This window comes from Hyperolius riggenbachi, chromosome 4 (genome assembly GCF_040937935.1).
Source record: "Hyperolius riggenbachi isolate aHypRig1 chromosome 4, aHypRig1.pri, whole genome shotgun sequence".
Classification (NCBI taxonomy): domain Eukaryota; kingdom Metazoa; phylum Chordata; class Amphibia; order Anura; family Hyperoliidae; genus Hyperolius; species Hyperolius riggenbachi.
Genome location: NC_090649.1, coordinates 365,081,399 through 365,098,238, shown reverse-complemented (window position 1 = coordinate 365,098,238; position 16,840 = coordinate 365,081,399). Strand labels below are relative to the sequence as shown.

Below are 16,840 nucleotides of genomic sequence, written 5' to 3'. Positions count from 1 at the left end.
TTAAAACACGGTGGGTGAGAGATTATATTACCTATCTATTTTAATTAACATAACTAATGTAACTTAATGACAGTATGTTTGTTTAGGCTGAAGTTCCTCTTTAAACTGACTCTGCTACAAAATGGCATAGAGGAGAGATCGTTTATCTGATCAAGTTTCCAAACACTTCTGTACAAAATCGGATCAGAAAAAAACGATTGGAAATCACATCAGACCTGTCAGAAATAATCGATTTGACCATCAATCTGATAAAAAATTTGGAAAATTGCAAAATATGTACCAGGCATTACACAGATCAAAAGTCTATGGCAAAGATTCATTGTTGGCTTGTCTCTCCTCTATGCCATGTGTACCAGGCATTAACCAGATTAGGCACAGGACAGACCAAAACTTTGCACAGGGCTAATAGGATTTTGGAGGTTAATCAAGTTGATAATCCCAGTGCAAAATTCTGGTTCAGTCCTCTCTAATTCCAAAAGTATTAACTGGGAAGTTGAATTTCAGATTACATATCTACCAAAGAGCAATGGCAACCTTCAGCTAAACTATTTGGAAGCCCTCCAAGTAAAGGGAAAAATATTGCCCTTCATCCCTGCTGAAATATCAAGCTTGGCACTTGGTCTCCGGCCAGCCCCTCTGTCTGTAGCGCCTCCCCGTCATGTAGTGAGAGCGGAGTCTGAGGACTAAGGGGGAGAGGTATAGGCAGGTGCTGTTAGGTGAGGAGGAGACGGGCTGATGACAGCGGGAATACAGGCAGCGATAAGAAGGCATATTACATAGAGGAAGGTGGGGGCGGATAAATACAGGCGCTGAGCTAGAGGGAACATTGCGGACGGCGTTATGAGGAATTAGCATTACTAGAGGAGAATAAGGAGCAGCAGATCTGACGTGTGAAGCACAAGGATCGCACAGGGGGCCGCGCACACATTGGGCTCTCCGGATTGCTGCGGGCACCCTGCTCTTCTCAGGGAGATGTCGGCAGTGAGTGGCACAGAGCCTAGCCCTGCAGCCGGGGGAAGGGTGTTCTTCCAGACCCCACTGGCAGCCCCTGGAGCCCGGGAGGACGCCCCGCAGGTGGTCGTGTCTCCGCAGCAGCACAAGCAGCAACAGCAGAAGAGGCAGCAGCAAGGCAAAGTGACTGTGAAATACGACAGGAAAGAGCTGAGGAAGCGGCTGGTGCTGGAGGAATGGATTGTAGAGCAGCTCAGTGAGCTCTATGGCTGCGAGGTACAGTATACAGAGAGATCCATGGGGGCTGCTGCAGGGAATACTGCTGCCACTGCTTATTGTGTGGCTCTGAGCTCAGCTCATGCACGCCTAGGATGTATAAACGTGCTGCTATAGAGGGCATAGTCCACGGCACGAGTTGTAGGATGATGCTAGAAGTGAATATAAGACCATAGTAAACGTTTCTGAATCATAGAGGTGCATGGAAATACATTGGCTGCAAAGCACATCTGTGCCATTGAGTGCTGCAGCATCTTTCTCATCCAGTACTGTCCTGTTTCTATGTGTGTATGATGTTGATGCATGCCTTGGGTGGGTGGCTGTGTAATGCTATTGCTGCTGCATATTTTCTTCTCTCATTATGTCTCCTGTCTCCCTGAGCTAAGTGACTCAGAATGCTAGAGGTACAGTATAGCTGCTGCAAAGCTAGTATCTCCTCATTCATTGCAGTGCCAAGTTCTGTATGTACATACTGTATATGCTAGCAAAGGAAGGCTGGATGAATACTGTTGCCACTGCACATCATATTGCTTCTCCTCAGGTCCCTGTAAATTATAAAGTTCTGTATACTGCCCTGATGAGTTATCTAAGGAAGGTATCACAAACCTATTTTCTTTTATTTAATTACATTGGCAGGTTAATGCCTGTGTTAATAATGTTTGAGTATCAGTACTTTTATAAATCTTGTACACAAAATTGTGTGTGTGTGTGTGGTGGTTTTCATTGTTTATTGCATGCTATTGGAGTACACTAATAAAACAATAATAAACATTACATCTCCTCTGCATTCAGGTTCATCAGTCATGTGTTCATCAGTGATACATGCGAGTCTGTGGTCCTATGGTTGATGTGCTTTGCTGTTTAGTTTTCTTGTGATTCCTTGACTGTGTGATACATGGAAAGCATTTCGCCTGGGTCACCTTCATTTAATGCCATTAGTGGTACGTACCGTCTGGGTAAGGCTATTGTGTCTGGAATTCAAGAAGCCTCTTTTGCATTAGATCAGTTTTGTTGACTAGTGCAAAGGATTTCATTTCCCATATGATACTGAAAGAAACTGGTGGATGTTACCAACTACATTCTGGTTGTTTTCCTGATTTCTGATACCCCTGCTTTGTGTACTGTGTGGGGGTTTGTTTTGTTTGTTTTTGTATCTCTGATTTATGGACCACCCATGTCACTGCTATAAAACTGCATCGTGATGTATTTATTATCTGTGCTAACATAGTTTCTGCATACAATGGTGTTGCTTTAAATTAAAGTGTTCTATTAAAGTGTTCTTTTGTGTTCATACCCTGGCAGGAAAGAACAGAGGCATCCTACGCAAATCATGTAGTCACGGCTAAATATATCACAAGTCATTCTGTGTGTTTGGTTTCATTGATGCTACTTAAGTTATTATTTTTCTCCTTATTCTGCAGTGGGAAATGGTGAGAATGCCACTAAGCATTGCAATGTGGGACTGCTATAACATAGACGGCTGTAGATGCACTGGAATATAATCTGGGATTATAGAAAAACTACTTGTAAACTACAGGTGTCTAGGAAGCTAAGCCATATTAGAAGATTTAGGATATTTTATTGGATTGCTTCTAGACACAGTGGAGGATGAAAGGTTAGGCTGGGTTTACACATGCATTTCTTGCAGGCTCCCTCAAGTATCACTCACAGTGCATGTTTTTGCACTTCTAAAAGGTTTCACAGTGTTATCTGACATTTTTACACTGTTTTTAACAAACTAAAAAAGTAACTCCAGCCTCCTAGACAATCTTCTCTAAACATTCCTTATCTAATTAGACTCCCATTACAACTTAAAAAATTCAAACTTACAGGTGCCTTTTTATAATAGATTTGGGTTTTTGATGAGATAACTATTGTAGCTCCAATGTACAATCCCAACAACTGGTCTATTGCTAGGGCTCAATGCTGCCTTCTGTGACAATGTTGTGTTGGACACAAGACTACACTTCCCATGATCCCTGCTTCCAATGCTAAATACTGATGGCTCAAGTAACGGGCTGGGCAGCAGGACTACAGACAGCAAAAGATACTCCCAAAACAGAAAGTAGAACCATACGGACTTTTTTTTTTCTGCCCACCTCTGCAGGACAATACAAGAAATACCAAGAAAAGGTTCATTGATATTTTAATTTATACCTTACATACAGGTACAACTTTTTTCATGATGTACCACAAGTCATGGGTTTGTTTGGTTGGGCAGATGGTTGATTCTTTGCAAAACTCTGGAAAGGGGCTATATGCATAAGCGGCTGTTTCCTGTATTCCACAGATATTCTGAAATGTCCGTAATAGGACCTAGTGCTATGAGGTGTATAATTTTATTTTCTAGTGTCGCTATATCTCTTTGTAGAATGTTTTCTATAAAGCAGGTAAAATAAGTGTGGAACACTCCTGGTAATTTGGGTTCTTGCGGTAATGGAGGCACCAGAGTTCAGCTAAAGTAGAGACCTAGTCCGGCTATTTTATAACCAAACTCAGGCTAGTATGTAGCTGTGTTGTTTAAATAGGAAATAAATATGGCAGCCTCCATATCCCTCTCACTTCAGTTGTCCTTTAAGCGTAGGTAGAGAAAAGGTTAGGTGTAGGTCGGAGGGTTAGGCATAGGTAGGATTTATGTGAGGTTTAGGTTGGAGAAGTGCATAGTAAAATATTGGTAACATCACCGATATTCTAATATTGGTATGATCCGGCACCCCAATTAACGTACACAGTCAGTGCCTCTGTCTGTAATCCCAGCTGTGGCCAGCAGCCTTGGTGTCCTGGTGGTAAGAACCTAGATTGGCGGCAAGAGTGGATAGGTCCTGGGTTCAGTGTACCTGCAGCATCATGACGCGTCTTGGCATTTCAAGCCTTCGTCCAATAACGCAGCACCAGGCACAGGTATTTGTTAGTGCGCCGTTGTTAGGCAACACGTGCACATGGGCGCCAATTCTATTGGGAAGGGTGGAAGCTGGGGGGTGATGGGGTTTTGAATATCCACTGCTGGCTCCTGGCAAGTGTCAGTCAGAGGCAATCATGCCCTTGGGTGATGTGTAGCTGCATATAATTTGTGTGCAAAGAGTGGTGAATGCCAGTGCTTGCTGCACAACGGTGTAGTGTGTTTAACCACTTAAGGACTGCAGTCTTAAACCCCCTTAACGACCAGACACTTTTTTTTTTTTTCCATTCAGACCACTGCAGCTTTAACGGTTTATTGCTCGGTCATACAACCTACTATCTAAATGAATTTTACCTCCTTTTCTTGTCACTAATACAGCTTTCTTTTGGTGCTATTTGATTGCTGCTGTGATTTTTAGTTTTTATTATATTCATCAAAAAAGACATGAATTTTGTCAAAAAAAAATGATTTTTTTTAAATTTCCGTGATGACATTTTTTAAATAAAGTAAAATTTCTATATACATTTTTGTCTAAATTTATTGTGCTACATGTCTTTGATCAATAAATAGACACTTATTGGATTCATGAGGTGCTAGAATTCCAGGATAGTATAAATACCCCTCAAATGACCCCATTTTGGAAAGAAGACAAGGCTTTACACATACCCATGCTGGGTGGGAGAAATATCTCTGTAAATGAGAATTTTTTTTTTTATTATTATTTTTTTTTTATTTTTATTTTTTTATACACACAATTGTCCATTTACAGAGATATTTCTCCAACCCAGCATGGGTATGTGTAAAAATACACCCCAAAACACATTATACTACTTCTCCTGAGTACGGCAATACCACATGTGTGACAGGTTTTTGCAGCCTAGGTGCGCTAAGGGGCCCAAAATCCTATGAGTACCTTTAGGATTTCACAGGTCATTTTGAGGCATTTGATTTCCAGACTACTCACGTTTTAGGGCCCCTAAAATGCCAGGGCAGCATCGGAACCCCACAAGTGACCCCATTTTAGAAAGACAACACCCCAAGGTATTCCGTTAGTAGTATGGTGAGTTCATAGAAAATCTTATTTTTTGTCACACGTTAGCGGAAATTGATTTTTATTGTTTTTTTTTTTTTTCACAAAGTGTCATTTTCCACTAAGGCCCAGTGCACACTGGGCGGATCCGCCGGCCGCATCCGCTTGAAAATCTCTATGGGCTGGTGCACACCGGCGGTTTGAGGTTTTTAGCAAGCCGCAAACGTGCCTCTTGCTGCACGTTTGTGGTTTGCTTAAAACCTCAAACCGCCGGTGTGCACCAGCCCATAGAGATACATTAGCCACGCGGATGCTGATGCGGCCAGCGGATCACATACAAAATCCGCTTGGTGTGCACCCGTCAAATATCGGCTCTCTGCTCCCAAAACCGCTAGCGTTTTGACGATCTGCTAGCGGTTTTGGTGTGCACTGGGCCTAACTTGTGACAAAAAATAAAATCTTCTATGAACTCATCATACACCTAATGGAATACCTTGGGGCGTCTTCTTTCTTAAAATGGGGTCAATTGTGAGGCTCCGATACTGCCCTGGCATTTTAGGGTCCCAAAACCGTGAGGAGTAGTCTGGAAACTAAATGCCTCAAAATGACTGTTCAGGGGTATAAGCATCTGCAAATTTTGATGACAGGTGGTCTATGAGGGGCCAAATTTTGTGGAACCGGTCATAAGCAGGGTGGCCTCTTAGATGACAGGTTGTATTGGCACTGAAGTGCAGGAAGTGTAGGATGTTCTGAAATCGTGACCTGGACATGGCAGCATGGGCATGTGATGTATTGGGTGCATAGACCAATAAGACCGCAATACATTATTTTTGACTAGACCCATGTTAAGGAGAAGGCCCCAAAAATGTTACGTTTGGAAACTTGGAGTGGTTTCCACTGAAAAGGCTGGGCATGGTATCTTCTTGGATTGGCGGTTGCGTATTGTGTGGCATAACGGTTGGTCTCAGCCACAATTAAGTCGTAGAGACCAGCAGTGATCAGAAAAAAAATTTCTGTCACTGCGGTGGGGCGGGTGAGGGTTTGGCCGGGTGATCAGAAGCCCGCAGGGGGCAGATTAGGGCCTGATGGATAGGAGTGCTAGGGGGAGACAGGAGGAGATTGATGGGTGTCTCAGGGGGTGATTAGAAGGGAGAATAAATGCAATCAATGCACTGGGGAGATGATTGGAAGGGGGTCTGAGGGGGATCTGAGATTTTGGCCGAGTGATCAGGAGCCCACACAGGGCAAATTAGGGCCTGATCTGATGGGTAGGTGTAGTAGGAGGTGACAGGTGGTGACAGGAGGTAGGTGATGGGTGTCTCAGGGTGTGATTAGAGGGGGGAATAGATGCAAGCAATGCATTGGGGATGTGATCAGGGGGGTCTGAGGGCGATCTGAGGGTGTGGGCGGGTAATTGGGTGCCCGCAAGGGGCAGATTAGGGTCTGATCTGATGGGTAGCAGTGATAGGTGGTGACAGGGGGTGAATGATGGGTTATCAGTGGGTGATGAGAGGGGAGAACAGATGTAAATAATGCACTGGAGAGGTGATCAGGGGGTGTGTGATCGATCTGGATCTGAGGGTGTGTGGGGGGGGGGGTGATCAGGAGCCCCCAGGGGGCAGTTTAAGACCTAATCTAAAACATAGTGTTGATAAATAGTGACAGGGAGTGATTGATGGGTGATTAGAGGGGTGATTGGGTGCAAACAGTGGTCTGAGGGGGTGACCGGGGGGGGGGGGGGGGGGGGTCTGAGGGGTGCTGTGGGTGATCAGGGGGCAGGGGGGGCAGGATCAGTGTGGGTGTGTTTTTACTAGAAGGGCTGCCTCCTGCCCTGGTGGTCCCTCGATCACTGGGACCACCAGGGCGGGAGGCAGCCCGTGTAATACACTTTGTTAGCTTAACAAAGTGTATTATACACTTTGTATACGGCAGGGGTTAACAACCCGCCGACGCTGCTAATTGGCCGGCGGGTTGACGTTGCGGGTGGGCGGAGCCTAATGCCGGCGGATACTCGCGAGCCCTGGCTACTCAGTCCCCCAGGTACCGCCGCCGATCGGCGTTAGGCGGTCCTGGGGGTGCCACTTTGTCGACGCACATAGGTAGAGGGTGGTCGGCAAGTGGTTAAATCTATAACCAATCCAGTCATTTCAGATAGAATCAATCGGCAGAACGGATTAATAAACCAATCAGTAATATGATCATTTGTTGATGATCAGCTCCATCAACACTCTCTCAAATTACAACCGATCCTAATAGAAGATTGATTGTATAAAAAAAAATGTACTGTTAATGTGTACCTTAAAGAAAACCTGAACTGAACATTAAAAGTCAAAATAAACATACACAAGTCATACATGCCTCCTGTATAGTGTACTCATCAATCTATTTTTCCTCTCCTGCATCCTGTTTGTCCACTGTGATCAATGGAATTCTCTGTCCTCCATTTTGAAAATGGCTATTACCCCATAACAGCTTCCTGGTCAGTACACTGTTAAACTGTAACATCGTCCACTTGAGCCATAGGGAAATATGGACACATCAGTTCTCCTCTCAGCTGTAACTGACAGCAACTTATATATAACTGACAGCAACTGATATATTTCAGTGTCAGAACTGGAAGGGATCACTATAAAAAGAAAATGGGGAGCTTCTGAGAGGAACTGATGGCAAGGTAACTATGTAATGATCATTTGAAGTTACCTCATGTGTTTATTTTAAATAATTTTACTCAGTACAGGTTCTCTTTAAGTCCTGTATGTGGCCAGATTTACAATTCCTTTGGTGATTTCTTTGTTTTTAATCTACTGCACTGAAACATCTCAAGGCACATCTGTAAAACCGTGGTGCTTATATTCATCAATTTGAAAAACCTAAACAGTGGGAGGTATTACAGCTTTTCTTATCTGAGCCTTTTTCTTGTCTAAAAAAAATGTACTATATGTGTATAGTACTATACTATACTATATGTACTGTACTACATGTTGATCAATGTAACTAGAGATGAACGTGTGTTGCCTTAGCACAGCGAAGCATACAGTCATGTGAAGAAGTAAGTTCATCACATGTAAAGATTTTCTTTTTGTAAGACAAAGCAGATGCAATTTCCTTGCATGCAAAATGTAACACACCCTTGTGTCTTAAGGGTCGGCTCACATTTGTTTTACAAACGTATTTGTGGCTCTGTTTTTTTGGCCTGGCCCTGGACCAAAACCGGAGCCATGGATACCGATGTTATCTGGGCTGTCTTCACACACTTCAAAAACGGATCCATGGGCTAGGTCTGTGGGATCCGGATTGAACAACTGAACGGAGAGTCCAGATTTGGCGGGACTTCACAGACCCCCGACAGACCCTGGATACACGGAGGAGTAGTGAAAAGCAGTGCAAAACCGGATCTCCCTCTATACAGAGAACTTTGCACACAGAAATGGAAGGAGATTCAGGGGGAAGCAGCCAGGAAGGGGGGCAGCGGGCACATCTGCGGGAAGGGGGGTCAGAACCCCCTCCCTTACCTGGGTCCCCCCTTCTGTGCTCCCCCTCCAGCTAGTTTTGTTAAAATCAAGCCAGCAGGGAACTCACTAACTTCGTTGCGTTCTACCGCTCGCCGCGTCACTTCCTGCAATGCCGCCCTCTGTTCTTCATTGGGCGGCATTGCAGGAAGTCACGCAGCGAGTGGTGGAACAAGGAAGTGAGTGTGTCCCTACTCACCACCAGCTTGATTTTAAGGAAACTAGCTGAAGGGGGACTCAGGTCGACCCCCTCTCCCGCCGCTTTGCCTGCTGTCTCCCTTCCTGGCTGCTACCCCCTCCATCATGGTGGCCCCCTCCTCACCCACGGCTGTAAGACACAGATACGTTTTTGAAAATGTAAACGAACTGGAAACGTGCTGCAAAAGGGCAGCACGGATCCGTTTACGTTCCGTTTTTTTGAAAAACGGAGCCCGGATTGTGGCTTGCCTTCTGCAACCGCACTAGTGTGGACCGAGCCTAATACTTGATGTTGTCCCTTTCCGGCTGAAACAACCTCAGGTCGGCATTTCTTATGATTGTCTAGCACCCTCTGACATCGACTGGGAAATTCCTATGCAGAATATTTTCAGCTCTGTAATGTTTGAGGGGTTCCTTGTACCCACTCCCCTTTACAGTTTAGCTCCAGGCTTTGATTTGGCCATAGCAGAACAACTTTTTTTTTTCCCTTTCATTCATTCTTGCCTCAATAGATTTACTGGAGTTTTTGAGGCGTTAGTCCTGTTGCAAGGTCTATTTTCTATTAGGCCCTAGCCTCACATTATCCTCAAGCACCCTCTAGTACAGGGGTGTCAAACTCAAATACAAAGTGGGCCAAAATTGTATACTGGGACCTAGTCACGGGCCAACCTCAATCTCTACTTGCCACCTTCCTCCCTTATAAATTTCCCAGGTGTCTAATGGGTCCCTCCAACTCCTATACAGTTCCCAGGTGTCTAATGGCTCTCCTTCCCCTATACAGTTCCCTGGTGTTTAGAGGGCCCCCACCCTACCCTATACAGTTCCCTAGTGTTTAGGGCTTATCCTCCTATCTCCCCCATATGGCTTCCCTGGTGTTCTAGAGCTTCATCTCCAATATAGCTTCCCCGGTGGTCTAGAGTGGGCCAAACATGCCAAAATGCAAAGTGGGGAAACCACTTGAGGGCCAAATTTAATGGCTCTGAGGGCCAGATTTGGCCCACAGGCTGGAGTTTGACATGTATGCTCTAGTATAATGAATACTTAATTCACAGCAGCCCCCAACCATTAATGTGACCATTAACCACTTCCCGACCGCCTAACGCACAGCGGCGGCCGGGAAGTGGAGCCCTGAAGGACCGGCTCACCCACAGAGGCGGCGGTCCTTCTAAGGGCATGGGCGGAGCGATCGCGTCATCAGTGACGCGATCCTCCGCCCGGGATCGTTACTCGGGCATTTTGTCTCCGCTCGCCGGCCACTTAGCAGAGCCGGCGAGCGGAGGAATCCGCATAGCTGCCCAATCAGGATGTATAAGGCACTTTGTTAGGTAAACAAAGTGCCTTATACGTGCTTCCTCCTCGCCTCGTGGTCTCATTGTTCCAGAGACCACCAGCGAGGAGGAAGCACTTTGTAAGTCTCACTGCACATTGCTTTTTTTTGCCCACAGCCCCCCTGATCTCTCACCCCAGGCCTCATACCCCCCCTGATCACCCCAGCAGACCCCTGCCCAGCACCCTAGCACCCTTATAAAACCCCCACCCCCCCCACCTGCCACTAACTAGCGACGCTGCCCTTTAGTTTAGGTCCCTAACTGCCTCCTAGTCACCCCTGATCCCCCCCCCCTACCTTTAGATCACCCCCACACCCCATCCCAGACTACCCCCCTGTATACTGTATACATCTGTATACAGCTACCTTACCCCCTGATCCCCCTCTGATCACCTGTCTATCACCTGTCCATCACCCCTCAGCACCCCCACCCATCAGAGCAGACCCTAACTGCCCCGCGGGGGTAACCGATCACCTGCCCAGGCCCTCGATTGCCCTCATACCCCCCTTCTGATTACATCCCCTGCTGTTTGTTTACATCTGTCCTCCCCAGCAATCACTAACTGATCTTTGATCAGTAACCCCCTGTGTCTGCCTCTCATCAGATCAGGACTCAGTCTGCCCCGTGCAGGCTCCTGATCAACCCCCCACCCCCTCAAATCGCCCTCAGACCCCCCCCCCTAATCACCGTCCAAGTGCATTGTATTTGACTGTGCTGCGCTTGTATTCGATTGTGCTGCGCTTGTATTCAATTGTGCTGTAATTGTATTTGATTGTCCCGTGATCGGCTTCGATTGCCCCGTGATTGTTTGATTGCCTGAGACCCCACTTCCCACCACACCCAACCCCACCCTCCCCCCCACCACACCCAACCCCACCCTCCCCCCCCACCACCTTCCGAGTGCATCAGATTTGCTTGTGCTGTGATTGGAGTCGATTGTGCTGTAATTGTATTTGATTGTCCCGTGATCGGCTTCGATTGCCCCGTGATTGTTTGATTGCCTGAGACCCCACTTCCCGCCACACCCAATCCCACCCTCCCCCCATCACCTTCCGAGTGCATCAGATTTGATTGTGCTGTAATTGTATTTGATTGTCCCGTGATCGACTTCGATTGCCCCGTGATTGTTTGATTGCCTGAGACCCCACTTCCCGCCACACCCAATCCCACCCTCCCCCCATCACCTTCCGATTGCATCAGATTTGATTGTGCTGTGATTGGATTCGATTGTGCTGTAATTGTATTTGATTGTCCCGTGATCGACTTCGATTGCCCCGTGATTGTTTGATTGCCTGAGACCCCACTTCCCGCCACACCCAATCCCACCCTCCCCCCATCACCTTCCGATTGCATCAGATTTGATTGTGCTGTGATTGGATTCGATTGTGCTGTAATTGTATTTGATTGTCCCGTGATCGACTTCGATTGCCCCGTGATTGTTTGATTGCCTGAGACCCCACTTCCCGCCACACCCAATCCCACCCTCCCCCCATCACCTTCCGAGTGCATCAGATTTGATTGTGCTGTGATTGGATTCGATTGTGCTGTAATTGTATTTGATTGTCCCGTGATCGGCTTCGATTGCCCCGTGATTGTTTGATTGCCTGAGACCCCACTTCCCGCCACACCCAATCCCACCCTCCCCCCATCACCTTCCGAGTGCATCAGATCTGCTTGTGCTGTGATTGGAGTCGATTGTGCTGTAATTGGATTTGATTGTCCCGTGATTGTTTGATTGCCTCTGAGACCCCACTTCCCACCAACCCCAATACCTCTCAAATACTCCCTTTTTGCTAGGTAGGTGCTCTTTTTTTCTGGGTAGTCTCGGAGGAAAACCCCATAAATTTAGCAATCCAAAATGACAAGAAGGGGGCTTTCCGATGACGAGGTATACAGGTACATGGACCATTCGGATGAGTTCTTTTGGGAAGAATCATCCGTCGAATCTTCCGGGTCCGAATTTGAACCTGTAGAAAGCAGTGGTTCCCTGACCGATAGTGATGACGAGGCTATGGTCCCGGCTAGAGCCAGGCGTACCAGACCCCACGTCGTTAGACCGCAAGTGGCGCAGGATCCGCCTCAAGGGCAGCAGGGTGGTGCTAGCGCTGTTGATAGTTTTCTTGGTGAGGCAGGCACCAGCAGCGCAGCATCTCCTGGACTTAGTGCCAGTGCTTCCGTAGACCCTGGCGAAGTGGTGAGCGTCAGCATGGAAGTTGATACTGGTACGGTGGCAAGTGCAGTAGTACCCCCGTCGCAGCCACCAAGAAGAAGACGGGCCCGTAGTACCCATAGACTCCCAGAGGTGCTGGCACAACCAGATTGGCAATCCCCTGATTCCGCCGCACCCGTAGTGCCCCCTTTCACCGCCCAGTCTGGAGTCCAGGTGGCGACAGCTCATCTAGGAACGGCCCTAGACTTTTTGCAGCTGTTCATCACCCAGGTTCTCTTGGACTTAATTGTGGTTGAGACCAACCGTAAAGCCACACAATTCATCACCGAGCACCCGGAGAGCATGTATGCCCAGCCTTTCCGGTGGAAACCAGTCCAAGTTTCCGACATTAAAATCTTTTTGGCCCTTATCCTTCACTTGGGACTAATGAAACAGAATGTACTGCGGTCGTATTGGTCTACGAACCCAGTAAATCATGTTCCCTTGTACCCTGCTGCCATGTCCAGGACACGATTTGAGTCCATCCTGCGCTTCCTGCACTTCAACGACGACGAAACCTGTCATGAAAAGGGCCACCCTGCTTATGACCGGCTCCACAAAATTCGGTCCCTCATAGACCACCTGTCATCAACATTTGCAGATGCTTATATCCCTGAACAGAACATCTGCGTAGACGAGTCCCTCTTACGCTTTACCGGGCGCCTTGGCATCAAACAGTACATCCCAAGCAAGCGCGCCCGGTATGGGGTGAAACTGTATAAGCTCTGTGAAAGGGCCACAGGCTATACATGTCGTTTTAGGGTCTATGAGGGAAAAGACTCAAAATTGGAGCCGGTCGAATGCCCTGACTACCTGGGGAGCAGTGGAAAGGTTGTGTGGGACTTGGTGTCACCCTTGTTCCAGAAGGGGTACCATCTTTTTGTGGACAATTATTACACAAGTGTGGCCCTCTTTCAGCACTTAAAGTTAGAAGGAATCCGATGCTGTGGCACTGCGCGGCCTAGTCGCCAGGGCTTCCCCCAACGGCTCGTTACCACCAGACTTTTACGGGGGCAGAGGGTCGCCTTGCGTACTGAAGACCTGCTCGCGGTGAAATGGAGGGACAAGAGGGACGTTTACTTTCTGTCCACCATTCACACAGACACGACAGTCCAAATTCAACGGGCAACTGCGGTCATTGAAAAGCCCCTTGTCGTCCACGAATATAATGTCAACATGGGAGGGGTGGACTTCAATGACCAGAGGTTAGCGCCCTATTTAGTTACCCGGAAAACAAGACGCTGGTATAAGAAAGTGTCTTTTTATCTGATTCAATTGGCAGTTTACAACAGCTTTGTTCTCTACAGTAAGGCTGGGAGAACTGGATCTTTCCTCCAATTTCAGGAAGAGATCATTATGGACATCCTGTATCCAGGAGGTGCCAGGCCCCCCCCCCCCCAGATGCAACTAGCCGACTGCATGGAAGGCATTACGCCTATCAGCTTCCGTGTGCCCCAGGTCAACGCATCCGAAGAAAACGTTGCCGTGTCTGCAGCAGGGCTGGAACAAGGACTGACACCGTTTATTATTGTCCCCGCTGTCCTGACCAGCCTGGTCTATGCGTAGGGCCGTGTTTTGAGAGGTACCACGAGCAGGTACACTATTAGAACCTAGGGAACTCCAGACACAGGAGTAGGCACACACTCAGTGGTCTTTCGCACATTGTCGCAGGGAGAGGAGAGGTAAGCTTGAAGACCAAACGGGTAAGCATAAAAATGGGAAGAAGGATCGGTTTCCATGCTTGATATTGCTGATCTGTCCTGGGTTGGTGATATAAGACGGCATGTTTGAATTTCCCTTGAGTGTGGACACCCCCGGTTTATATGTGATTTGGGCCTATGATGATGCTTTAATGCCACACAGAGTCATCTCTATTGGCAGGCATATTGCTGTATCCTACAGGCATAATGCTGTATACTAAAGTTCTGAGGCCCAGTCACATAAGTTGGTGGCTCACCCTGAGTGCAGGGTGGCACGGGGTGTCTCTCTCCTGAGGTTATCACTGCCATTGATGTGGAGGAAGATCTGCCATTGATGTGGAGCAAGGTATGTTTGCCGTTCATTTTTCCTTTCAGCCCAGAGTGCATTACTTGTATACCCAATATAAGGAGTATAGCAGAAACTCCTAATACTGGCCATACATGTAATGATTGCAGAGACCCTAAAATGCCAGGACAGACTCCACAAATGACCCCATTTTGGAAAGAGGACACCCTAAAGTATTATGTGAGGTGCACGGTGAGTTCATAAAAGATTTTAGTTTTTGTCACAAGTTAGCAGAATTTTTTTTTTTATTTTTTTTTAACAAAGTGTCATTTTCCGTTAACTTGTGACAAAAAATAAAATTTTCAATGACCTCACCATTCCCCTCATGGAATACCTTGTTGTGTATTCTTTCCAAAATGGAGTCATTTGTGGGGTTTGTTAACTGTCCTGGCAAGTGGGCGGGGTGCTAAATTTTGAGCACCCCTGTAAAGCCTAAAGGTACTCATTGGACTCTGGACCCCTTAGCGCAGTTAGGGTGCAAAAAGGTGCCACACATGTGGTATCGCCGTACTCGGGAGAAGTAGTACAATGTGTTTTGGGGTGTATTTTTACATATACCCATGCTGGGTGGGAGAAATACCTCTGTAAATGACAATCTTTTGATTTTTTTACACACAATTGTCCATTTACAGAGTTATTTCTCACACCCAGCATGGGTATGTGTAAAAATACACCCCAAAACACATTGTACTACTTCTCCCGAGTACGGCGATACCACATGTGTGGCACTTTTTTGCACCCTAACTGCGCTAAAGGGCCCAAAGTCCAATGAGTACCTTTAGGATTTCACAGGTCATTTTGCGGAATTTGATTTCCAGACTCCTCCTCACGGTTTAGGGCCCCTAAAATGCCAGGGCAGTATAGGAACCCCACAAATGACCCCATTTTAGAAAGAAGACACCCCAAGGTATTCCGTTAGGAGTATGGTGAGTTCATAGAAGATTTTATTTTTTGTCAAAAGTTAGCGGAAAATTGATTTGTATTATTTTTTTCACAAAGTGTCATTTTCCGCTAACTTGTGACAAAAAATAAAATCTTCTATGAACTCACCATACTCCTAACGGAATACCTTGGGGTGTCTTCTTTCTAAAATGGGGTCATTTGTGGGGTTCCTATACTGCCCTGGCATTTTAGGGGCCCTAAACCGTGAGGAGTAGTCTGGAAATCAAATTCCGCAAAATGACCTGTGAAAGCCTAAAGGTGCTCATTGGACTTTGGGCCCTTTAGCGCAGTTAGGGTGCAAAAAAGTGCCACACATGTGGTATCGCCGTACTCGGGAGAAGTAGTACAATGTGTTTTGGGGTGTATTTTTACACATACCCATGCTGGGTGGGAGAAATACCTCTGCAAATGACAATCTTTTGATTTTTTTACACACAATTGTCCATTTACAGAGATTTCTCCCACCCAGCATGGGTATGTGTAAAAATTCACCCCAAAACACATTGTACTACTTCTCCCGAGTACGGTGATACCACATGTGTGGCACTTTTTTGCACCCTAACTGCGCTAAAGGGCCCAAAGTCCAATGAGCACCTTTAGGCTTTCACAGGTCATTTTGCGGAATTTGATTTCCAGACTACTCCTCACGGTTTAGGGCCCCTAAAATGCCAGGGCAGTATAGGAACCCCACAAATGACCCCATTTTAGAAAGAAGACACCCCAAGGTATTCCGATAGGAGTATGGTGAGTTCATAGAAGATTTTATTTTTTGTCACAAGTTAGTGGAAAATGACACTTTGTGAAAAAAACAATAAAAATCAATTTTCCTCTAACTTTTGACAAAAAATAAAATCTTCTATGAACTCGCTATGCTACTAACGGAATACATTGGGGTGTCTTCTTTCTAAAATGGGGTCATTTGTGGGGTTCCTATACTGCCCTGGCATTTTAGGGGCCCTAAACCGTGAGGAGTAGTCTGGAAATCAAATTCCGCAAAATGACCTGTGAAATCCTAAAGGTACTCATTGGACTTTGGGCCCTTTAGCGCAGTTAGGGTGCAAAAAAGTGCCACACATGTGGTATCGCCGTACTCAGGAGAAGTAGTACAATGTGTTTTGGGGTGTATTTTTACACATACCCATGCTGGGTGGGAGAAATAACTGTGTAAATGGACAATTGTGTGTAAAAAAAATTTAAAAATTGTCATTTACAGAGATATTTCTCCCACCCAGCATGGGTATGTGTAAAAATACACCCCAAAACACATTATACTACTTCTCCTGAGTACGGCAATACCACATGTGTGGCACTTTTTTGCAGCCTAACTGTGGTAAGGAGTCCAAAGTCCAATGAGCACCTTTAGGCTTTACAGGGGTGCTTACAATTTAGCACCCCCCAAAATGTCAGGACAGTAAACACACCCCACAAATGACCCCATTTTGGAAAGTAGAC

General features: G+C 46.5%; 1 protein-coding gene across 1 annotated transcript in view; it reads left to right on the top strand.

The window, feature by feature from the left end:
• The first annotated feature begins 670 nt into the window (after positions 1-670).
• Positions 671-16,840, top strand: part of PPP1R14C (protein phosphatase 1 regulatory inhibitor subunit 14C) — a 114,341-nt gene continuing 98,171 nt past the window's right edge. The window contains exon 1 of the mRNA XM_068279551.1: positions 671-1,227. Within this exon, the coding sequence (XP_068135652.1) occupies positions 973-1,227 (255 nt within the window). The 5' untranslated portion in view covers positions 671-972. The remainder of the gene's footprint in view (positions 1,228-16,840) is intronic.